At 33.9% G+C, this 26,392-nt stretch overlaps 3 protein-coding genes across 3 annotated transcripts; 2 read left to right on the top strand and 1 right to left on the bottom strand.

The window, feature by feature from the left end:
• The first annotated feature begins 7,854 nt into the window (after window positions 1-7,854).
• LOC140839677 (uncharacterized) lies at window positions 7,855-10,668 on the top strand. Its single transcript, XM_073206561.1, has one exon. The coding sequence runs from the start codon at window positions 7,980-7,982 to the stop codon at window positions 10,374-10,376; it is 2,397 nt and encodes a 798-aa protein (XP_073062662.1). The 5' UTR covers window positions 7,855-7,979; the 3' UTR covers window positions 10,377-10,668.
• A 1,088-nt stretch (window positions 10,669-11,756) lies between these two features.
• On the bottom strand, window positions 11,757-16,777 carry LOC140839678 (probable protein phosphatase 2C 44). The gene is made up of 5 exons (XM_073206562.1): window positions 16,445-16,777; window positions 15,685-15,945; window positions 13,202-13,478; window positions 12,777-12,931; window positions 11,757-12,261 (listed from the first exon to the last, which is right to left on the bottom strand). Exons 1-5 carry the CDS (start codon window positions 16,493-16,495, stop codon window positions 12,124-12,126), a joined length of 882 nt encoding a protein of 293 aa, XP_073062663.1. The 5' UTR covers window positions 16,496-16,777; the 3' UTR covers window positions 11,757-12,123.
• A 6,938-nt stretch (window positions 16,778-23,715) lies between these two features.
• LOC140839262 (uncharacterized) lies at window positions 23,716-24,453 on the top strand (the record flags this gene model as incomplete). Its single annotated transcript, XM_073205901.1, has 1 exon — window positions 23,716-24,453. A coding segment is annotated over one exon (528 nt), but the record flags the coding sequence as incomplete, so codon positions are not given.
• Between the last annotated feature and the right edge of the window lie 1,939 nt (window positions 24,454-26,392).

The following is a 26,392-nucleotide window of genomic DNA, read 5'->3' as shown; positions in this document are numbered from 1 at the left end:
AGAACCAAGAGTGTCAATTTGAATGGGTTTGATTTGGTTCAGGGCGGATTAGGTCGGTCCTAGTCACTTGAAAAATTCTGATCCGAACCAAATTGATCAGCTCGATCTAAATTTTTTACCAGTCAATATCTTTCTTTTATTCTTAAAAAAATAATTAAATATATATAAATATATATATATATATATATATATATATATATATATTCAAAATACACAATAAAAATAATAATTTAATTTAAACACACAATAATAAAACTTCATATAAACTAGTGCTCTGACGCACGTTTTGCGTGCTTGTACACAGTTTTTTTATAATTCTTTTAGTTTATATTTAAACTATGATAATATATATAAATGGGTTAGTTGGTTATGGTGGGAGATCTGGTTTTTGAATTCAGGTCAACCTAAACATAACCTAACCCACATCAATTTTTTTTAGGTCTGTTAAGATTAGAACTTGGACTTAACTCAACCTCAAAAGCTAGCTCAAGGGGGGAGGATTGTTCAATCCCATTTATACCATTCAAAGGTTATTTATCCAACCGATATGAGACAATTAACACACCCTTCTCACGCCCAAAAATGAACATCTGGAGCGTAAAGTTTACAAATGACCCAATTATGGGCAGAACGGGTGGCCTAATTATAGGCAGTCCAACACATAACGGTGGAACCCGGACTCTGATACCATGTTAAGATTGGAACTTAGACCTAACTCAACCCCAAAAGCTAGCTCAATGGGGGAGGATTGTCCAATCCCATATATACCATTCCAAGGTTATTTATCCAACCGATGTGAGACAATTAACAAGGTCAGATTTCGGATCCAACCGGATATGACCCGAACTTTAAAACCCTCAACCCTAACCCGATATTTTTTTGAGTTGATTAGCCGAGTTAATTTTTGACACTTCTACTTTGGACCTTGATCTCAAACTTAATAAACTAAACCAACTCAATTATCATAAGACACATATCATTATCGAATCTTAATGACTAAGACAATGGTTTACATCATATATATTCAATGAATACACAACCACCAATAATAATAAAATTTAGGTCAGCCTTAACCCTCGAGTAAATGGAGTAGATGGATGTTTAACCAATTATCAAAAATTCGATTTCTCCCACCACTATCTTCTCGGACGCGTTTGTTACACAAAGCTTATCCAATGTAATTTATCTGACTAACGTTGATTTACATACTATTGCATTCGTTCGAAAGTCTATTCAGTACACATCAAAAAATAACTTTCAAAAATTCTCACAGAATAATAAAAAAATTCTTTTAATTTACTAGCTTTAAATAAATAATTCAATGTATTATGTTGTGAGAAATTCGTTATCAAGTCGAACAGCTCACATGTAGTTTGCATCCATCTTTCATTCCTACTTTGTACTTTTTCTTGACAAAAATTCTTTCCAACAATTTAAGTAAGTATTTTTAATGTGTAAAGTAGTACATAATCATTAATCAACTCAACATATATAATTATTATAGTTTCTAGATTTTATTCTACAAGATTTTAAAATTATACAAAATAAATAATTGTCCTACATATTAAAATCATCCATGTTATAATGTTACTAATGTATTGTCGATAGACCTTGTTTCGGGACAGCTAATGTAATTCATGTATTATTTTTTAAAAAAATCAGTACATTAAATTTTCAAATCTTTTTCATCTTATAAAATTTAATAACATATAAAATTGGAAAACAAATCAACCCCATGTGTTTAAAACTATATTTGAAAAAATGGAGGTAATATGAATGTAGTTTTTTTTTCTTTTTTTATATATAAATGTAGCTTTTTTAAAATTTGAATAAAAGATCTTTAATCAATTAAAAGAATTTCAGCTCTCGAGGCGCGTAGTACTTTTATGCCATATAATTGGAAGTTTCAGGCGATTTTTTTATTTATTTTACAAGTGACAATTTATTTTTGTAACTTTTTCCAGGTTTATAATCTATTTATTTATAATATATGGCAACATGATTCCTGTAACCTATCGATATTTAAGTTCTAGAATTGTATCATAATTTATTATTTACATATATATATATGAGTTGATCTCATGTGAGACCGTCTCACGGATCTTAATATGTGAGACGGATCAACCCTACCCATATTCACAATAAAAAGTAATACTCTTAGCATAAAAAGTAATATTTTTTCATGTATGACCCAAATAAGAGATCCGTCTCACAGATACGACCCGTGAGACTGTCTCACACAAGTTTTTGCATATATATATATATATATATATATATATATATATATCGATTTCAATATCTCTATATCGGAATTTATTTATTTTTTTAAAAAATATGAGTTTATCATCGTATAATAAATATCTGTAAGGAAAAAAAATTATCGTGATGAGAAATACAAGCATTGCCTTTAATACCTGAACTATCGATTCAAACAATTTTAGTCCAATACGATATCTTAAATTCGTAAGTTCATCTAAAGAGTGACGTTGAAAAAAAATGCCAAAGGATACCATTTCAATGTATAATTTTTGCTTAGTAGGTATATTTTGTGAAACAATCTGATTAATATTTATCTGTGAGATAGATCAATCATGTTTATATTTACAATAATAAGTAATATTTTTTATATAATAAATTAAAAAATTTCATAAATGTCCGAAATTAAATATCTGTCTCACAAAAATTTTCATGATTTTTGTTTGTTTTATAGCGTCCTATATCCTAATGAATTAGGATATACTCAAAATTTTGGGTTTTGGTCCAAAATTATGATAAACCCCTTGGTGTTTTTTTTTTTTAAAAATATGTTTAGAGGAAAATACAATTTTCCATGATATGTTAATTGTCGGACCGACTGACTGAGAACTTGTCGTTTTGTCAAAAATTATAGTCAGTGGTAATAGTACAACTTAAATCTTTTAAATATAATACAGCTGGAGTATTAAGTTTCGACTCATGTACGAACAAGAACTATTATTGCACTCAATATCCTTCTCTTAATAATTGCACTTCTTGCAATTAATGAAAATCAAACTTACGATCTTGACTCTGATAACAATCGTATGACCGAACGCTCACAGCTTCACCAAAAATTATAGCCGTTAGTAATGGTGCAATTTAAATTTTTTAAACCGTACAACAATTTAACGTTATATTTCGATTACAATATGAATATTTATTGCATTCAAGACTAATTTATCACACTCGTAATACTTTAAAAACACAAGAAAGCTATATTCTTCTATGCATCTGTTTCCAAAATAAGTTAATGGTTAGGAATATTGTGGGGACCTGGACGCTAATCATCTTTTTAATCGTCATTGAGACTAATTTAATCAATTAATATAAACAGAGTCTAATTTTTTTTTTAAATGCGGAAGGTAATGGAATCATTCTATTTTACAAACCAGTATAATAATACAAATCCTGTATAACATGCATCTAGTTCAAAACTAGGTTCAACTACTACAATCAAGTAATAAAACCTATCTATATCCAAATCCGGAATCACCACTCTAATCTCGATCTTTCTTCACCTCTGTGACCCTGAACTTGTCTCACCTGTTGCCATGCACACATACAGACAAGACAACAGCCGGATAACTCCGGTGAGATATAAATATCCCAGTATAAACAATGTATCAATGCAATCATATAAAACATATATAAAAGCATAAACAATCATTAAACATGTATCCAATCTGACTACTGTATTTAAGTCAATAACTTGTGATCTTATCTCAACTTATTTCTAACCTAGGGATCCCGATCTAATTTAGACTTCGGCATACTGTATCAAATGTCTACAATAGAAGTCGATCTACATCTAAGCTCATCGATACACCGTAAGTCTAGAGTCTTCGCGGTTCTGACAAAGACTCAGCGGTTCTGCCCTAGCTAGGCTGATCTGCCATAGACTCAAACTCTGGCTCTGCTACCATTCAATAGACTAAACATATCAATCTGATAATCTGCAAATATCAATACAATAAAATAAAGTTTGTGATTTAGGGAAACTCAAGTCAAACCTAACTCGAGTTGTGAATCCCGAATCAACATTTATTTATACATTTCTTGTTGTCGCTCTGATACAATCGAAGTTTTGACTCAAAGTCTGTCACTGTTCAATCTGGCAATGACAATATCCATATACTGTATCGATATTCTAATCAAATCACGACATCTCTGTTTTATCAAATTCTGACAGTACAATAGTACAATCCTGCGATACCGGTGATACCAAATCAGTATCCACTAATTCCAATAATTTACAATCAACCACCGTCCGCGCATATGCGCGAGACATACTGTCTCGGCGCGTAGCTTCACGGAGACTCGCGCAGATGCGCGCCCTTACTCAGCACATATGCGCGAGGCCATTGCTCAAATTTGCCAAGTCTCGGATACCCTCGCGCATATGCGCGAATCTATGTCGCGCATGTGCGCCAACCTTTCTGGACCTCTCGCGCATGTGCGCGCATACAGTCGAGCATGTGCGCCTAGTGTTCTGTTCCGCACCATGGGCTTCTGCCCTCTTCGCGCATATGCGCGAGACCTTCGGCTCTCGCATCAACAACTTCACATACAAACTTTTAATTCGTGTCTCGATTAGCCCTTTCATAATCGTCTCGATTAAAAATTAATAATCGTACTTTAACACGATATAAAATCTTGGGCATTACAACAATCATTTGGTGTATCAATTTATAAAGCAACTTCAGAATATAGAATAAATGTTTGTCAAAGAGACACACTGACCTGAAAAAATATAATGATAAAATTATCAGTTTTTTTAAAATAAAGTTATAAGTTTTTCGATGATGTAAATAACTTTTTAGGCTCGGATCATAGAAAAATAAATTTTAACCCCAAAAAAACAAAACAAAACAAAACAAACGTGGCATTCAAGAAAATTGTTGAAGGAATTTTGGGAAATTTTTTAGAATTAATGTTAAGTTTATTTGGCATGAATAGAGTTGGATTTGATTCATAATCAAACTATATAAAAATTTTATTACAAATTTTACAGATCACAATAAATTTATGAACTCGTTACTCGTTTTACATATCAGAAATGAATAATTATATATACCTTTTTATTATTGCCATTTTTTATACCACTATTTAATTTAACTAAAAAAAAAGTTACTTATCTCATCCATCATTGTATTAATTCATATCAGTTCTTATTTAAACTTCATAAATTAATATAAGTAATTTACTAAATAATTTATTAAAGCACATATAAAATTTCGTACACTTTTATCCAATCTAAAATAGTTAAATTTATAATTCTTGAAGTATGAGAATAAATATTTACAAGATTTTGATTAAAAATTAGAATACAATATAAATAATAACAACTTATATTTAAAAGTTTTACGTAAGAATTACTGACAAAATACGCATGGTTCATGTATAGGAGAGAATGCAATATTAGTAAATATTATATTATAAAAAAATATTAAATACTTCTCGTAGTATAAAAAAAAGTATTAAACATTTTAGAAAAACATTTGCGTATAACTGAAATTATTATTTTTTAAAAAAAATTAAGAAACGTCAAAAAATATTTTAATAATAAATTAGTTAAAAATAAATTAATATAAATTAAAAATATAAATTTTCAATTATAATAATAATTTTATTTTTTTTACATAAATAATGACAAGATCAATAACATTCATATAATCAATCAAATTAAATATATTATTATTTATTATCATTTCAAATTCTAAGACAATTACTTTAATAACCATGATAAAATTTATCATAAATAAACCTATCAGTTAAAGTAAACGCCACGTTATTCTACCAAACCTGATTAAATTAAGCAAATATTAATATTTACGAATCTATAAAATCTTAGTTTGAGAGAGTTGAACCTCATGCTAATGATTTTAAAAAGACTGTTAATTTCCAACTTAATTAGAATAAATTAGGTAGGACAAAAAAAATTAATGTAAATTTTTTCAATAATTTTATATTATATTATTAATCATTCTTTCTAGAGACGATATCACATATCTATCTATGTAAAATGATCTCTCATGTGTATATTTATGTGAGACTGTTTAACTTGATGAAAAATATTATTTTCAACATAAAAAATACTAATTTTTTTTGTGAATCGAATCGAATCGATTATCGATCTCGTGAAATTGATTGGTAAAACATGAACACAAGAATTTTTGTTATATATTATATTATTATATAAGAAGTTTGTGTTTGTCAAACATTATTTAATGACTTATTGACCTAATAATGAAGTTCCAGTCACGTCTCTTTATCTAACCTGTTCAAATTGTTCTATTAATTTTTTAGCTCCATCAACGTGCAACGTGCTGCCATGTCATAAAAAAAATGTTAATGTGTTTCGTGTCTAAAAAAAATAAAATAAAAAACAACAATCAATTTCAATATTATTTTGTAAAAAAATTATTAAATGCAGATTTTTTTTGGAGTTTTTGTTTGTTAACTAACTTGGCAAAAATTTATATCAAACGATATCACAGATTGTATTTTTTAAGACAAATCTCTTATTTGAGTATTACTTTTATTGTGAATATCGATAAGTTGACCTGTTTCACAGATAAAGATTAGTGAGATCGTCTCATAAGAGACATACTCGACTAACTAACGTATATGTGTATACACACACATAGGTATGCGTATATATGTATTCGTATGTATATCCACAATGTCAGGTCATAAAATAGGTGTGCCACAGTTATTATTTAGTCCAATTATTGGCCCTACTGAGACAGCCTGACACAGAGACTAATCTTTTTCAATTGATAAATAATATAATATAATATAATAAATACTCTAAAAAAACTGATAAATAAAAAAATTGGCTAATGTTTATTCAAATCTTGGGGAGAGACCATGGACTTCAAATTCTAACCAGAACAAAACCCTCTTCACCCACGTTTTAATCAAAAAATTCTCTCTAATTAATTTCATTAAACCATCTTGGCATGATACAACTTATTATTATAATTTTATTGGTAGCCCGTGTAAACGGACCGAATAATTTGGTTCCTTCGTAAAAAATGTTCGAGTTCAACTCGAATTCGATATGCTCGAATACAAATCAAATATTTTTCGATTCGCATCAAAGAGAGCGCGAACCGACTCGATTCTTTTACATCACTGTAAATATGTAAAACTCGAAACAGATTGTTTTATGTGCTGTGAGAGACGCTTATGCGCCTAAAAAGATATAATGTGAGATAAACATATACACACACGATTGATTTACAACATATCAAAACTTTGACATATGTATTATATGGATATAGATTCATATGTTGATAAGGAACGGAGACATTATTAATGCAACCATAATACATTAATGTTCAAAATATGATTACAGCACATGCCGTGGCTACGACTTTGTCTATGAGAGATGTTTTATTGTCTTCCGCATCAATTTGATTTGTTTTTCCACTATCTTTACACAAATTTAAAAAAAAAAAGAGGAAATGAAATCATATATTTAAATAATTCAGCACATTTTCTGTGGTAAGAATATATACAATGTTGTGCATTAAGAACCAGATTTTAAAAAAAATAAAACCAAAGGCTGTGTTTGGTTTGTCAGTTTTCTATATTTGAAAACCTAAACAATATCATATCTCATTTTAGTAAAAACATATTTTGACACACATATTTATAATATAATAATAGTAAAATGGTATTTATTTTATACTTGTAAAAAGTCCAAAATTCGAAAATAAAGATTGGACAAGAAACAAAAAATAATAGAAGCAAGGCAATAATGGTGTAAATAAAAGAAAAGAAAAGAAAAGAAAAGAAAAGCATAGGATATTAAAATAAAGGCGTTGGGGGAATAAATTGAGGCCATAGCTGACTAACAGGGGACGCGCATTATTTTGCAAGCTGGAGCTCCTCTGTTCTCCTCTCTATATGTCTTCAATTCATCTCTTTCTTTACTCGTGAACTTTTGTATTCTCATGAATCTCCCCTCCCCCGTTACTTCCGCCACAATGCCGCCGTCCTCGCGGCGGCGATGCCCTTCTGTTTTGTTCCTCACGGCCCTCATCCTCGCCCTGTTTGCCCACAGTGCCTCCGCCGGAGAAAATGACATTGTAAGGGATGCCAACGCGCTGAGCTTTGAGAACGCGAGTCTCCGACGAGCATACATTGCCTTGCAAGCATGGAAAAGAGCCATTTACTCAGATCCTTTCAACTTCACTGCGAACTGGAGGGGCCCACGAGTTTGTTCCTACCAGGGAGTGTTCTGTGCTCCTTCTCTCAACGATTCCTCCACCAGAGTGGTGGCGGGGATCGACCTTAACCACGCTGACATCGCCGGTTACCTGCCTGACGAGCTTGGCTTGCTGACTGATCTTGCTCTGTTCCACATTAACTCCAACAGGTTCTGTGGTGTGGTTCCCAAGAGCTTCAGGACATTGAAGCTCCTGTTCGAGCTGGATTTGAGCAACAATAGATTTGTAGGGGGTTTCCCTAACGTGGTGCTCTCGTTGCCTACTCTGAAATTCTTGGATCTTAGGTTCAATGAATTTGAGGGGCCTGTTCCGACCCAGATTTTTGACAAAAATTTTGATGCCATTTTTTTGAATGATAATCGGTTCCGGTTGGGCATCCCGAAGAACCTGGGGAATTCGCCGGTCTCTGTTCTGGTTCTGGCGAATAATAATCTCGGTGGATGCATTCCCAGTAGTATTGGGAAGATGGGGAAAACTTTGAACGAGCTAATTTTGATGAATGACAATTTGACGGGATGTTTGCCGCCGGAGATTGGGTTGTTGAAGGAGCTAACGGTGTTTGACGTGAGCTTCAATAACCTACAGGGGCCACTGCCCGCGGAGATCAGCCGTATGAAGAGCCTGGAGCAGCTGAATGTGGCGCACAATCGCCTCACTGGGGAGGTTCCCAGTGGCATTTGCCAGCTGCCGCGGCTGCAGAACTTCACTTATTCGTATAATTACTTCACAAAGGAGGCTCCGCAGTGCAGTAGGTTCGGTGGCCAGACTGCGACGGATGGGCGGGAGAATTGTATTCCGGGGAAGAGCGATCAGAGGTCTGCTAAGGAGTGTGCTTCGGAACCTGCGAAGCCGTTTGATTGTAGCAAGTTCAGGTGCGGAGGAGGGGTTGCTCCGTTACCCAGCAGGAGGCCGCCTCCGGTTGGGCAAAAGCCGCCGTCCCCGAGACCAGCCCAGGGACCAAGACCACTTAATGAACCTCCTCCTCCGCCTACGTCGAGATCTTCACCGTCTACTAGGTCACACCCTCCACCTCCGGCTACCCATGAAGTCTCCGCACCACCTCCGCCTACTAAAAAAGTCTCTCCGGTGACTCGGCTTCCTCCACCACCGCCTCCGCCTCCGCCGCATGTTTATCCATCACCACCACCTCCTACACCCTCACCACCGCCGACACCACCACCACCACCGCCTTACGTTTATCCATCACCTCCTCCACCTCCTTCATCCCCACCACCACCACCACCATACATATATTCCTCCCCGCCACCACCTCCCCTGTCTCCCCCGCCACCACCATACGTGTATTCATCTCCACCGCCACCTTCACCCCCACCACCCTCCCCACCACCACCATACGTGTATTCGTCGCCAACGCCACCACCTCCTTCACCCCCACCACCACCATATGTGTACCCATCACCTCCGCCGCCTCTTCCATCGCCGCCGCCACCACCACCACCTTATGTATATCCATCTCCACCAACACCCTCTCCCTCCCCACCATACGTCTACTCATCACCGCCGCCACCCTCTCCATCGCCACCACCACCTTACGTATACTCCTCTCCACCACCACCCTCACCTTCTCCACCTCCACCAAAACCACCACCACCACCCTCTCCCTCCCCACCATACGTCTACTCATCACCGCCGCCACCCTCTCCATCGCCACCACCACCTTATGTATACTCCTCTCCACCACCACCCTCACCTTCTCCACCTCCACCACCACCACCATATGTCTATTCCTCACCGCCGCCACCCTCTCCCTCCCCACAACCGCCATACGGTTACTCATCTCCACCGCCACCTTACATCCATGCCTCCCCACCACCACCACCATACGTGCATTCATCACCACCACCACCCCCATCAGTTGGTTGTGAACTACCCCCTCCCTCACCATCCCCTCCACCACCGTATAAATATTCATCTCCGCCCCCTACCTCACTGTCCCCTCCACCACCTTATAAGTACTCCTCTCCCCCGCCTCCCTCACCATCACCTCCACCACCTTACAAATATTCATCACCGCCACCTCCCCCAGAAAACATACCCCTTCCTCCCATAAGAAGAGTTTCCTACGCATCTCCGCCACCCCCTTCCATTCCATACTACTAATCTTTCTCAACTCGAGTTCTCATCTTACTTCCACGGCTGTGAAAATCTACAATAGTGATTGAGAAGGAAACAGAGGCAATTCTTTGCCTCCTGTAAAGGTGGCGTTTCTTCTGATGAGGCATGATTTCATTTCCAGGCGCTGCTTCTTTACATTCAGTAGTCAGTTTCTTTTTCTGAAACATCTTGGGTTTTTTTCTTTATTCTTTCCCAATATAATATTGCATCATTTGTTAATTTTTGTGTCCTTGTATTGTGTATAATTTCAAATTTATATACTTCAGTCATCTGAATCCTGCAACATTGTCTTCCTTTTAAACATAATGATCTTTTTGTATGTGTATGTTTCTATCGAAAACAATTCTTCTTTTTGAATCCTACAGTCTTTTCCATCGATGATCATCTTCTTGTCCTGTTGCATAAAAGAATTGCCACCAATGAATCATTCATAATCTGTCCTATAATCATTGTCTTCTTCAATTTGAGGTTTCAAGATTACATTTTTAAAACTTGATCCAACCGTGATAAGAACAAAAGGGAGCAACTTTTTCTTAGGATCCACTACTTGTGTTGACCACTGCTCACAATTGTGGCGGAAACTTTGGTGGGACAAATCACATGTAACATGGGTACGACTACTTAACAGATGGGCCATTTAAAAACAGGTCATCTTTTTTTTTTTATGTCAAAAGAAAGCAGGTCATGTTTTTGGATATATGTTTTTCGAGGGCTTTTGTATGTGCATCATGCGACACCCCTTCCAATTATTGTCCACCGGAGCCGGGAAATCGGAGGTTCGAATCCGTTCGATCTGGTCTTTATTCCACCTTTTAAATTTTTTTGTTTGAATCGGTTGTATCTGGCCTTCATCCCACTTTTTGATCCGATCCCTTAAAATCCTCTTGAGTGAACTTACATCCAGTTAAGTGCTCCTCATTAACTGATTTTTTTTTATTAAAAGCAATTTTTTCTTTGTTTTTATTATCATATATGTACTTATATTATTAATATTGAGGGGTTAAATGGATAATGCAGGTAAGAATGTGTTAGCCCTTGCCATTGACTTCTTTAGTTCTCTTGCATATCGTAACTCAACTCTTGAACTCCTCCAACTTGAAAATCATCTTGAAATCGACCCGCATTGTTATCTATTGTTCAAAAAAATTAGAAGAGAAGGATATCTAACTTGTATGGCTGAACAAAAGCTTGCAATTTGTTCCATTTATTTTCGCACTTGAATGTCAAATCGATTCTGACAAAGCTAAAATTGTTAAATTTTCAATTACAAGCCGTGCTGAGAAATGAATATGAGACATGCCTGAATATCAGCATCAAGCTGTAATTCCAAGAATTCAACTCGACAGGTAACTTAACGAGTCCGCATATTTGAATAGTTTTCTACATATATACATGAAACATACAGCAAATCCTCCGCACAATCAGGCATAAACATGCCATTATTCTCATCTTCAACTAAAAATCCTTGCGCACACAAGCGTTTCTTCTAGCCCAAAAATGACAAACTTCAAACCATCTACTGCGAACAAATAATATACCATCGAAAAAAAATCGGTCCCATTGACCTTCATTACTGTTATAAACAATAGCGTCACACATCTTCTCCATCCAATAAATTCAAGAGATATACAGAAGAGCTATGTGCAAAGCAAGGCATTTTCATGAATATCAGATATATATAGGTCGCCTTTCCTCCTTTTCATCACTTGTGCTCATGTCTGGTTTTCGGGGATCATCCAAAACGAATTACTATGCAAGATATGTCATCTTTGCTTTTTCTTTCCAGTGCTTTTGAAGTTAAATGCTTCGCGGCGGCTTGAGGATCCTTGATGTGCTTCACTATGTCCACTGCTTCTTGATTGCTGATCACCTGTCCAATTATTTTGCCTCAGAGTGCTATACAGCGTACATACTTACAGGAACGATGCTATATTATTCATGACGAGTCTAAAAATTGATTGGCCTTCTTCAAAATCTTTCAACTGTTTCCTGACATACATAACGCATAGCTAGGATGCAGATAAGGGATACTCGTTTTTTACTGGACCACGAGATACAGTCAAATGAAAGGTGAGAAACTAAAATAACTCAAAAACCTTACATTTTGAAAAACACAAGGCTAATTGACTGATCTAATTTTGAATTTTTAGGGATGGCTTTGGAAACTCAGTTTTCTTCCAGCATTTTATTATGCATTCAATGATCCAAATTTAAATATTTGAAAACTCGGTTCTGATATAAAACCAAGTTACCATTAACCTTACCATACATCGCCATAAAATAGAAAATGGGAGGGAATTCATACCCACACTGATGGATTATAACTGTAAAATCCTACACTGACAAAAGAGTAAGAATTCACCAATGCAACACTATAAAACTGACCTTCCACAAGCCATCACTTGCCAGTATAACAAACTGGGTGCTTGAGTCAATCCGTACAGGACGAATATCAGGCTCTGAACTCAAATGGGCTTTAAGGTTTTCATCTCCAAAAGCACGTGCAACTGCAAGCTGGCCATCAACTCGAGCCACATCTCCTGAAATTAAGAGTCAAAATTTCGTGCAATGGCATCAACTCCAAAATTCACATCATAGTACTCATAAATGTAATGTTGATAAATGCATATGAAAACATATTGAAAATTTCCCAACACCAGCGTCTATATAGAGAGTTATAGCTGATATAAACATTGTTTTAAGAAATTTTAAATTGTATGACTCAAAAGTCATGTTGCGATCTCCGTGACAATCGGTCAGTCCCCTGTGATAGCAGCGCTAATTGTTGCTTGCAACGCTATAATAATTACCTGGAAGATTAGTCACAAAGCCACCTTGCTTCTCAATCCTCCTCCTCTCAGTATGTGGCTCATGGTCTACGGTAAGTTGATCAGCATTTCCATTCATGCACAGGACAGCCCTCGAATCACCAATATTTGCCACCCATAAATCTTTTCCATCAATAACAATTGCAGTTACTGCTGTGGAGCCACCAGGACCAAATTCCACTGAGTTCTCTAGAATAAATTTATCAGTTGAGCGATAAGCATTTTTAATGGCAGTATGGGGGTCCTCCCAAAAATTGGGCTGCACAAGTAAAGAGTGATATTTCATTGATAACTTGAAAACTGATACAAATGAGATGTGTAAGAAGAATTTTTCATTATAAAATAGCACATCCCGATTCACAAAATTCTAGAAAAGGATAGTCTAACAATTTAAAAGTCGAGGACCAAATACGACAGCAAAGTTATCACGGTTTTTTTGTTAAGAAAGAACATCTCCTTCATACAGAGACATTGAAATAAGAGCACGTGACTCACAATCCATGAAAGATATATGCACTCTAAAAAATCAACCAGTTAGAAATGTGGAGTACAACACCATTTATGCCGTAAACAAGCCCATCCCCTTAAATCTTATTATTAGTATCTAACATTTTTTTGGATTCTTTCAATTGTGTTGAAGACATTAATTCTCATTTATATCAACCTCCACAAAATATTCTTCTCTTGTATGGTGGTATTTCCACAAAAGTTTATATCAGTTCACTAAGCAACTCGCTAGATGATAATTTAGATTTGACTCATAAATAAATTGATCATGAAGACCCTTTAGCTAGTGAGAAACTAAAATGAAAATTAAAACAAAGTACATGGAATCACTAACAGAATAACTCTAGTTTTGTCCAGTTTATTTTGACAGAAACTGGGTGTTTTTCCAGGTACTGAATAAAATATGAAATCTTAACCTAATTAGAAAAAATATATCAAGTTAAAAAAAGAATAAAAGAAAAGAAAGATATATCTCCAAGCAGGGACGATAAATTTCCTAGCTCTCGCCCACTAGCAATATTGTTGAATAACACATGCGAAGAACAATAACTAAAAGGAAATCACTCAAAATTCAGTTCACACCAAGTAAAAAGCAACCAAGTATTCAATTCACATAAAGATTGTGCCATTCTAATCATATGATTCATATCAAACAATCAACCAATTATTTTTAATGCTCCCCTTAAAGTTAAACATGACAAACTGAATTGTTGATTTTGAAACAGAAGTGCATCCAAGAAAAGATCTGATATTTATGCCATATTTTATTTTAACTCGAACAATGAATCGTGATTTGAATTTTTATAGATTACAAGGAGTTAATTGCATATAATATCGACTTTAAACCGTGATAAAAGTTCTTTAAAATCTTTTGGATGAAAAAATATATATTTCCTTATACTTTGATGGAATAAAAGAGTCCACTGTAAAATAATTTTACTTGTGAGCAAAACCAAAAACACACAACTCCTTAATGAATCAATCAAAGTAAGGAGAGGAAAAAAAATATGAAAAGGGAACCTAGCATAATTGACCAAAAGCTAGTATTCCAAAGTCAGATAAATTTGGGCTTCCAACACCAGCCTACAAGGATACAAATTTCAAGGGTGCTACTTGACAGATTGCACCCTTTAAGATATTTAATCAGACGCCACCAAGCTTGAAAGGCAAAGAACAATGGAAAGGATAAACCTTAACAATTTTGGTCAAATTTCAGAAATCCAATTTTCGGTTTAAGACATAGAAATTATAAAGCGACCGAGAATTTATTGAAGATGAGAAATGGGGTAGGTCTTCTGCATCCCTCTTTAGTAGTTCAAACCAGCATTTTTCTATCATATATTCCCTGGTGAAGCACAACGATGCAATACAATGAAACATGAAAGTCCTTCGCAGTGTAACACCTCCATAAAAGTAATGGCGCCGAATACAAATAAAGTCCGAAGACCTTCTAATGGATGCCAGTTTTGATTTGTGTTTTTCGGCATTTCTTTCTTGCCTAAGATGCCATTGTGGTTGGTGGTGCACCAGCTACATGCAAATTGAACTTGTAAAAGTAGCTAGCATCTAACTTCCACTAGTTATAAACACGAATTTCTGTGACCATCCCTGAATTCTCCGACAATTTTGACACATTTAAAGGTGTGCTGGATTGCCAGGCCATTTTTAAAAGATCCTAAAATCAAGGATGATTCTCTAACGATCAACATCCTATTCCTGAATGTTTTACCATTCCATGCAACCCCGTGTCCAACAGCCAATAACTAGCATGACAAATCCAAGAACTTTACGATTTTTTTATAGTAGCTTTATGATTTTAATATGCCCTCAACTCCATGTAACCTCGTTCCCAACGTATTAAACCCAAAAGCAACTTTTATCACCCGGATCGAATCTTTTACGTAATCATGAAAGAGACGTCAAATTCCATATATTGATAACACTAGATTGAAGCATACCTCTTCAAGTATGTTGTTGAAGAGCTTATCCTTCAGATAGCTAGGGACACGATCTCCGAGATGTCCATCAAAAATTGCAAACAAACCGAGCACATGCCCCTTCTTTTTTCGATACTCGGCCACATGGTAGTCCTCCATGTTATGACCAGATTGCCCTTCTACCAAGTGAAATCCATGTGACACCTTATTAATACACAACGATGACTTTTTGCTCTTTCCTTTCCCTGTGTCGGGTGAAGATCCATCTAAACAAGCAACTTTCTACAAAAACCATTACTCATTAAATCAGACTTTAAACAAGGGATGCCATAGCTCCTCGATTATTAGAATAGTTATGGCTACCATAAAAAGGGAAACAAAACCACACGCCACAAAATCAGCGTTTAAAAGTGTTTTGAAAACTATATATTAAGGTACCAAAGGTTTTTTTAAAACTTATTTAAAAATAATAATTTAAGAACTAAAAACCGTATTTTTCTGACTTCTTATTGGAGGCTCCTGATTTCAACTTCTTCTAAGCGCTTAAAACACCGATCCACACATCAATATTAAATCAAAATATCTATTTAAAAAAATAGAAAAAATTACTTCTCTGATGAAACTTTGCTCTCATATCTCATAGTTGATGTATAAAACAACACAGAGCTATATTGAAATAAAATTAAACATTCCAAATGATTTGCATCATTAAATTTCAGACAGAAACAACCAAAATAAAGATAAAACTACCCTCTATCCACCGATATTACCAAGAAAATACCTTGATCGTGCTCAGAAGTCTGAAGCCTCCAGAAGGGCTTCTTTCCCCCATCTCTAAACTGAGAAGTAACAGATATTAAATAAAAACCCAGAAAAACGGGCAGGTTCTTTGATCAAAGGCAAAAGGAAAATTTAAAAAGAGGGCTGCTAATTGATTTCCTGAGCAGGATTTAGCTACAACAACAGGGAAAAAAAAAAGGACCCTTCTCCGCGTGGGTACGTATGAAAGGCGAGTGCTTTCGTCCAAGGCCGGTTGTATTTCAAGAAAATTCTCTGATATTTCTTGGTCCCATGTAATTTGTTCATTGGCAGCACAAATTTTTCCTTTCCTGATAATGATGATATTAATGGAGTAATTGTAATAATAATATTATAACAATAATTGTGGGAGGAAGCGTTGACCATTTCCATTCAAATCCTTGGGTTTTGTTATTGACCTCAAACTTTTGAGAAATATTTTTTCAGTCCCTTGAATTTTTTAAAATTTGCTTTTGAGGTTAACTTAACTGCTGAAATTTAATTTGTTGAGAAAATTAATTATATATTGTGTTTACAAATAAAACAATCAACGAAATCTTGGCTTGGATGGTCATCTTGATCGTTAATAGACAATATATTACAAATAATATAGATTAATTTGTGGTTTAAATCAATTAATTATTCGTTGTTTTATCAGAAAAATTCACGATTCATTAAGATTTTTATCTAACTCGAAATAATATTTTATTTTTAACTTTTTTAATAAAATCTAGGAAATTTAAGAATCGATCATTGAGGATTTTTTTTCCTGATAAATAATTGACAAAAACTTGTGTGAGACGGTTTCACGGGTTATATTTGTGAGACGGATATCTTATTTGGATCATCAATGAAAAATTATTACTTTTTATGCTAAGAGTATTACTTTTTATTGTGAATATCGGTAGAGTTGACCCGTCTCACAAATTAGAATACAGTCTCACATGAGACTCACTCTAATTAATTTAATCGAGTGACAAATGTTTCACATTTGATATAAATAAATAAATAAACAGAAGGAAAAAAAATATGACATTGATCGTTGTATATTTTGAAAAACATGGAGTAATATGTAAATAAGTTATGGCTTTAAAATAAATGAATTTAAACATATATTTTTGAAGGAAAAACAACTTCTTTTTTTTTGGGATCGGAAAAAAGAGGGGGAAGTTAGGACATTTGGAGTGGATTTTTATCCGCTTAATATAACCTAACCTATGTTTGAAAATTAATTTTGGAAGTTTGTAGGCTTTTTCCCCTTTTCCATAATATCTAACTAATACGTGAATTCTCATTTCGAATTGACCATTGCAAATATATCAATCCAACTTTTAACTTTTTATATATACTCTAATAATTCATCATACTATTTATTTTTTGTTTTTACGTTACCTCCAGATTCAACATTCGAACATATATTTGGATCTTCTGAGACTTCGTCAAAATTATTTTTATTTAAAGAAAGACTTCGTCAAAATGTTTATCTTTATATGTAAGATTGAGCGTTTGTCGTTTTATTAAAAATTATAGCTGATGGTAACGGTGTAACTCAAATATTTTAAATCATACATCAGCTCAAGCACCACATTTCGATTGTTTTACCAAACAGAGACGATTATTGTACACATAACAGTCTTTATCCCAATTATTACACTCCTTGTAATAAATAAGAATCGAACTTGTGACATCGAGTCTAATATTAATTGTAGGATTGAACGTTTGTCGCTTTACCAAAATATATAGTTAATGGTAAACGAACATTTTTTTGTTGTTGTATCTTGAAATTCAAACCATCCAATTACGGATTTAAGAATAAAAAACTTTTATTTTTATTATTTTATTTAAATATCTTTTTTCCATAAGAATTGGATACAAATTTCTAGGCTCAATGCAACATTCTCATTCCATGCAAACTACCACACATTTCAAGGCTTACATAAATTAAGTGTATTTAGTTTATGTTTTGTTTTGTTGATATGCTCAGTTTAAGAAATTAACTAAGGATTATTAAAATTCAGCACTACGAGAAATTTAGTAGCCGGTAAGTTCTGTAGACCACTTGCTCATATCTGATAGTTTTTCAAGATCTATCAAACTAAATGGACAAACATTACTCATTATCCTCAGGCTACTAATATTGTAAACAGTCATTTATGAGCACTGGATTTATTATATTATTAATAGAGCATAAAATCAGCAAATCTAACATTCAAGAAGATGTTTAGTATTCTAATTAAACAAAACACTTTCTGGCCGATTTGACCGTCAGTGTCACAAGAATTTATCGTCACCTTGTATTCTTGGATCAAAACGGATGACACTTAACAAATTGTGTGGTTGCTTTAATGCATCAATACGAATCATTTATTGTCGTTCAGATCCGAACATTAAAAAACATCTATAAAAGTTCTGTAATTCTTTCAGCATGGACTCTAGACACTAAAGTGATTTATCAATATTTATCATTTTAAGAGCTTTGCTGAAAATACTTAAAGCAACTCTCAATGACTTATCGAATCTTTTTAGAGGTCATATTGTGTTACAGTTATACTCACCGTATTCTCACACTTGTATTATTTTTAAGTAAGTATTTGTAACTATCAGGATGAATCTTTATGTTCAGAAATTCATTTAAGAGTTGTGAAGAAGTTGATACTAAGAGTTTCAGTAGATAAAATTAAGTCATACTGAAGTGGGTGTTTACAAAAATTGTAAATATCAAAGTATTTTAGTGAATATCTTCTGAAAATATAAGAATGAGAGACATAGAAACCTTTTATCCTTAGAAGTTCCAGAAAACAATCACTTTGTCTTTTTATTTCTTCTATTATTGTTCACCAAATATCGATAGGCTCGTTCAACATTGAATTTCAGTCGTCTACAGATTTTTTACGGTCGAGATCAGACTTCTGTTATCAATATCAGTAAATGTCACCTGATATTCAATAGAATAAATTTGTGAGGTGATTATTCACCATCCTCTAAAGTACTTCCACCGATTCTAACATATTTTGAAACTGGTTACATTAGTTAAAAGTTATTAACTCGTCTACATTTAATTAATTAATTTTCATCAATTTTAATAAAACAAAAGGAATTTATCGAAAAGTTAAAAAACAAGTTGTCAAACAAGTTTCAGCTTTTGCATTTGAATCCCATCTGATTGATGAAATTAGAAGTTTATTTCATCTTATCTATGTGGGCATTGTTCCCATTATAGGATGGATGACCAAGATTTGGTCATGCATATATAAGACCCACTTTTTTTTTTGAAATTGTATGTGTGGCAAGATCTTACCCGTTAAAATGAAGTGAGGGTAGTGCCCACATAGGTAGAATATCATCTACCGAAATTAGGACTAGTTTTACGCAGAATCCGGGAACGGATATATCCAACACTGCATGCGGCAAGCAAACATGATCGCTCATATACTTGCCACTGATGGACTTAGATTAGGATCAACTAATATGGATTTTGGACTCAATTCCTTGTGTATCCAAGCTACTGTAAGTGCAGATTTATGCTAATGTCGATAGAATATTTTTTGATCTTTTAAAAAAACGACGTTTAATTATAAAAAAATATCATTTTCAATCATTCGCAACGAAAAAATGAGAAAAATTCGAAAGTTCCGTGTATTACAATTGAGAAAATTGCAATTTTTTTTGTTCGGACATAGAAAATTGCAAATTTTCATCCTATAAGTGTGTGAGTACATTTTGGTTTTTTATATTGTCAAAATTGAGTTTTAGTCATGTATCTTTCAGTTTTTTGACAACTTCAATTATATTTAATGAAGAATGCTGAATCTTGTTACATGTGTGAGCACTACATTGGAGTTAGGTTAGCGCTATATTGACACCAAGTCAAAATCACTTACGAAAAAACAAGTTCAAGAAACAAAAAAAATAAAATATCAAACATACATTAAAATTTGACAATATAAAATAACAAAATTATTAAAAGAACAAACATTCATAACTAAAACAGTAGTTTTTCCATAAGGTGAAATTGCATAAATGAAATTAAATCATTGGGTTCTCAACCTAATTTATGACCAATATTTTTGGCACAATTTTAAAAACATAGGATCCCATTCTCCAAAAGAATAAAATATGAGCTCAACTTATAATCCCTAACAATGGAGTCGGCCTAACTTGACTTGACATCAAAACAGATGATGTCAAATTAGGGAGAGTGCTATCAGGCTTCAGACATATCACTGATTTAATTTTATGAGACATTGTCTAGCTCGTGTGTGAGATGACGAATAATGTATGATATATGGATAAATCAATATATTTGGACAACATAATTATTTATAATTATAATTTTTGAGTCAAATGGTGGATATGCAAAAAAGACGTGTAATTAACTAATGTCTCATCCTTTACGTTAAACGACGTCTGATAAATAAAATTTAGTATAATTTTTTTGAAAAAGTAACTCTATTTTTTGCAATCTTTATGTATATATAAATAAGGTAGGAGTTTTGGACTTAGTTTGAAGTAGATACTTGTACATTAGGTGCAGGCACTGATGCTCTCTATGGAGAAGGCAAAAGTTATAGTTGAATATATATATATATATATATATATATTGTAAACTACATATGTATCGTGTATACTTATATGAATATCGTTGATGTGGCACACTGACACTCTCTTATTGGATAAATGATTTTTTTATGTTTCATCATATTAAATAGGTGAGTGATACCTCATCGGTGCTTACATAAGTGCGTACAATAGGGTTGGAGCATGTGTGTGTGTGTGTTTTTAAGCTTTTAGAATAAAAAATTTAAATATAGGTGTTCAGAATTCAAACCTGATTGATTGCAAATAAAACCAAACTGCTCTCCATAGTTGACGATGGTTTACAAATGTTTTTAAAATCAACAAAAGATAATTATAAAATATAAAACATAAAACATAGGTTCGCCCCAAGGTTTAATTATATAAATCAAGATAAAAATAAAAATATTTATATAATATTTTTGAAAAAGTGATTGAAGTATACGCGAGCTACCCTTAAATGATAATTTTGCATCTATTATTCTTCCCAAAGATACGATTAGAACATACGTTTTCTGCGTCAGAATTAATAAATTTGAGTTCACATTATATCATTGCACGCCCCTAGTATTTGACTCGGTTGGCATGTTGTGTTTCTCAATAACCTGATTACTTGAGACGCATCGAGATCCCAAAATGAGTCAGACTTGTCCTATTCCACCGAATAAGTGGCTTGGGTTGATAATTTTTTGATCTGTCGAATTAACGAGTCGACATTTCATGTATCATACCATCCCGTCAAATGATAGATTGTGGTTGATTGGTCCCAACTCGCCAAATATAACTAAAAATTGACGAACTGACATGCTTCGTCCCGCAAATCGACATGTTTGGTAACTTGGGTCGTCAATAACCCTACATACTCAAATGATGAGACCTACGCCAAATTGCGGGTTGTGAAAGGTTTGAGTGTCGGTCAGCATAGCTAGCTCATTTTAACAACTTTACTTGTATTATACTCTTAATTTGTTCAATTGATTGTACAAAGTAATAGAAATATATGATTAAAATGATTATGTAGAAAATATAATAATTGTAATTTATTTTAAATATATTCTTTTCAATGTTAAACTTGTAATGTTATATGTTGCATTATTAAATGCATTTATATCATTATCTGAAATTGGGCCGGACTAATGCAAAGAACAGGCCTCGACTCGTGACATTTGCAAAGGCTTGTTTGGTAGCAGATGCAATAAGATATGTTATAGATTGTTTTGTTGGAATTATTATCTCTATATCCATTCAAATAAACATAGAATAGAAGAAAAAAAATATTTTAGTAAGCAAAATGACCATTCTTGATGTTGGTTGGTGGGATGGGAATTAACATAGGAGGATGTAAAACATGCGGAGAAAAATATGAATAGTCAAGTGATATCTGACTCAATTTACTATAGAACTCGAGTCAATCGTTTGACGACGACAAATCAATCTCTTCCTTTCAACACCAGATCGAGCAAGTGAGACACAGGTCATGTTGATAAGGTATTCCCAAACTGTAGCTGCTTAAAAATCTTCCACCGAAGCCACTTTATGGTTGGATAAGATTGGCCATACATTATCTTCTTCCTCTTTTTCACTCAACGTGACTTGATGCCACCTAAAGTTTTTCAAAAAAGGGTTCATTCTGATGTGTAAAACGGCCATCTTTTAAGCGTTTGGTATCGTGGATTTCGTCATCATCATTAGGCACATCTTTTTCTGGTTATTTTTGGTCGCAAAGAATAATGTCGTGTGTTTATTGTCTCACCGGCCACTTTAAAAAATTTAGTGGTTTCAATATCATTAGTTAACTTTGTTTAGATAATTAGATTATCCTAGCTAGCTAGCTCTGTAAGTTGATTTTATTTTGTAACTCGATTATGAATAAATGGTTTTACAATCCAAAAGTTGAGAAAGCAAAGTGTGAAAAAGGATGTGGGAGCTGTCACACCACACGTTGAGAAATGAGCAAATAAAGTATTCTTTATTAGCTCTAAGTTTGAGTTGAGAGTCTTAGACCGGTCCGGTGTGGTGACCATGTTAATCTTTTTGTACAAAATTTATTTGGAAAATAATTTTTATTTTTCGAAATAGTGTCCCTTAGTATATCACATGCGTTCGGACCAAACCGTGCGTCCCATGTCCGAACCAGTGCGTCTCGTGCGCATGTCCTTTGGTGCAGAACCATATGCGTCCTCTGGCTTGTACTCGTCCCACGGGTTATCACATAAGGGTGTGCCCTTTATGTGACTCAATTATATATATCCATCTGCCAAACATTTATAGAAGAAAATATATTTCGTTGCATTCTTTTTTTCCGAAACTTGAAAGTTCTACATATTTAGTTCGTTGTTATCAAGAATTGTAGGGTTGCATTCTTGATTCGAAGTCATTGTATATTAGAGATGATTGGCCTCAACATAAAGCACTATTATACGAACAATTTCGTCTCGTGGACAAAAGGTATCATGGCCTCGACTTATTGTTTTTTCTGTTACTGCATATTATTCTATTGTCCAAGATCCAGATTAATAACAATACATAAAGCAAAAGCATGGATGCATCATCAATCCACTAGCTATCCACCCAACGTCAGCCACTATGTAAAGTTTTTACAACCATCCATCTATATATACATTGCATGAGGCTAATGGATCTCTCCCCCGATCCGCTTAACTTGTAATCGCTCGCTAAATTTCCAGAAAAATCATATCAAGATCTGCATCCATGGCTGCATGTGATCAAGTTGTGCTATGTAAAGCGGCTCTGGTATTCGCGGTGACAAGATGGGTACTATCTTTCGCCCTCAATCTCTTCACCAGGTTCTCCACTTCGGCGACACAGAATACGGCGGCCTCCTCCTCTCCTCGCCGTCCGTCTTCTTCCTCCGCCAATCTTCGAATACTGAGGAACAGTCTATCTTTAACGGCCCTCGGAAATATCGAACACAGACTGCCCGAAAATGGCGAGTTCTCGTGCGCCATTTGTTTGGACAGATTGAGGAAGAGTAGCCAGGTGTGGGAGTTGAGCAACTGCTGCCATGTCTTCCACAAGAACTGCCTGGAGAAGTGGCTGCGTTATGATAGCCGGTTTTCTTGTCCACTCTGCCGGGTTACCTTGCTCTCCGGTAGTGCCACGCCACCGGATTCACAGATGCAGCAGTCGCCGAGCTGGGCCGTGGAGAGAATGCTCTATTTGTTCGGAGATGATCTTCTTCCTTGATTTTATTGAATCGATTATTCTTGATTGATGCTGGGATGGAATTTTTGAAACGTCCCACTAGAGATTCAATTCGGGCAGATGATATTTTTTGGAAGTGTTGTGGTTTAGATTTGTTCATATCTTAGGTTGTATGGAAATTGTTGTTATTCTGGTCTGAAAGATTAGTTCTCTTGAATTTTTTTTAATAAAAATACTCTTTGTTTGAATGTACTAATGATCTAATAATCTCAAAACTGAAAAGATTCGGTTTATCCAACGGAAAATCATTGATTCAAAAGGGCCGAATCCATTTCGTTACCTGAATCACTTCACCAATCAAAGATGGTTAGAGGAAAGGTACACGATGATGCTTAGAAAAAATAGGTAGAGTTAGTATCAAGTTTTCGAGGTAAGGTACATCTCCAATCCATTACACTATTTTGATGTAACACCGACTTCAAGATAATATAATCCATACACCAAATACAAAACTCATATCTAACATATAAACTTTAAATTTTACACTAAATTAATATTCTCGAAATATTCTTTTTTATTTTACTCACAATTATTAATTTATTACACAAAATATTTTTAACCACAATAAAAAAATATCTAAAATAATTCCTATTTTGATATTCATTAGAGATATTAGTGAACTTAAAAAATAAAAAATCTATTTAAGAATTACTTTAAAATTTTAAATATTTAATATTTTTATTTAAATACTTAAACTTGAATGTAATGACTTAACAACTCAAAAAAATACAATTACACATAAAAATAATCTGAAGATAACTTATTAACATACGACAAATATTCAATGATGCTTATAAAATAAAAACGAAACACAAATATCCAAGATTTAATTAAATTTATTTAAAAAATTAATTTAATTAGTTCAAATATTAAATTTTATATATTTAAATAATTAAAATTATTAATTGATTTAATATAATAATATAAGTTTAAATTTGATAAACTTGATTATACATTTTTTATACTTTTTATTGTTTAAATATGATATTATACAAGAATAATTAATATAATTATTTATTAAAAAATTAAAGAAAAAATTACATCTTTATAGAAATAATTTAATAAGATTATTGAAACTTAAAATCAACAAACATTATAAATAACTATTACAACAAATAAATTCTAATTTAAAAATATAATTCTTTTTAAATAAAATAAAATAAAAATTTGGACACTATCGCTACAGTGTTGCACAACCTAGCGCTGGTCGAGAAGCAAAAATCCAACGCCATTTACAGTAATGATTGAAGATGCTCCAAGAGCATGTCTCTTTGCGGATGATTCCCAAAGGGATTTGGACAACAACTGAGCACTAAGGGCCGAGATTCTGGAATTGGATTCCTAGCAGCAACTCCTACACATTTAAACAACCATCTCGGTAATGATAAGTCAGAAAAATTTTCTGACGTAATCACTACGACGCTCAACTCATTATTAGATTCATGAAAATAGAAAACTCTTAATATAAGTGCAACATAATGCGATATGAACTTAATGAACACATCAACCTGAATATTTATAGGAGAAGAGTAATGAAGATCTCGGTCACAGAACCCTGAAGCTTGGTACACTAAGCAATAGAACATGCTTGTATTAAATGTTTTCTTAAATGTCTCAATGAATGCTTAATTAAATACCAAATTAAATACTGCATTAAAAGTTATTTGTCCTACCATGGACTATGAGATATGTCATATTGATAGCTTTGTCAAGTAAACTTTAGTACATTTGCGCATCACACTCATGATTGCAAACTACGTTGATCCTGTAACACATTCCAATTTTTCCTCTCATTTTCCGAATAAAGTTCTTGTCCTTGAGACAAGGACCCCCACTTGGTCTAGTTTCCGCATTTTGATTCTAGTCCAACATCCTCTAAACTACCAGACTTCTTAACTCACCCCGAGCTAGCCAAACTTCCGAATTCAAGGCTCGAGCCCCGACCTCGCCTTTAATCATTTTAACTTACAATCACATCGGCATACCTTCATTTAAGCTATATTCCTTTCCTAGATTGATCTAAGGACCTCATAGATACACACGGTGTCACCAATCATGAATGTTAATTGACTATACAAGGAGTTCATCAATTAGACTTTTCAAATCTTTTTGTTTCTTAATTGAAAAAATA

This window comes from Primulina eburnea, chromosome 8, assembly GCF_022965805.1.
Source record: "Primulina eburnea isolate SZY01 chromosome 8, ASM2296580v1, whole genome shotgun sequence".
Lineage (NCBI taxonomy): Eukaryota > Viridiplantae > Streptophyta > Magnoliopsida > Lamiales > Gesneriaceae > Primulina > Primulina eburnea.
The sequence above is the reverse complement of the archived record's forward strand: the minus strand, read 5'-3'. Positions and strand labels throughout refer to the sequence as shown.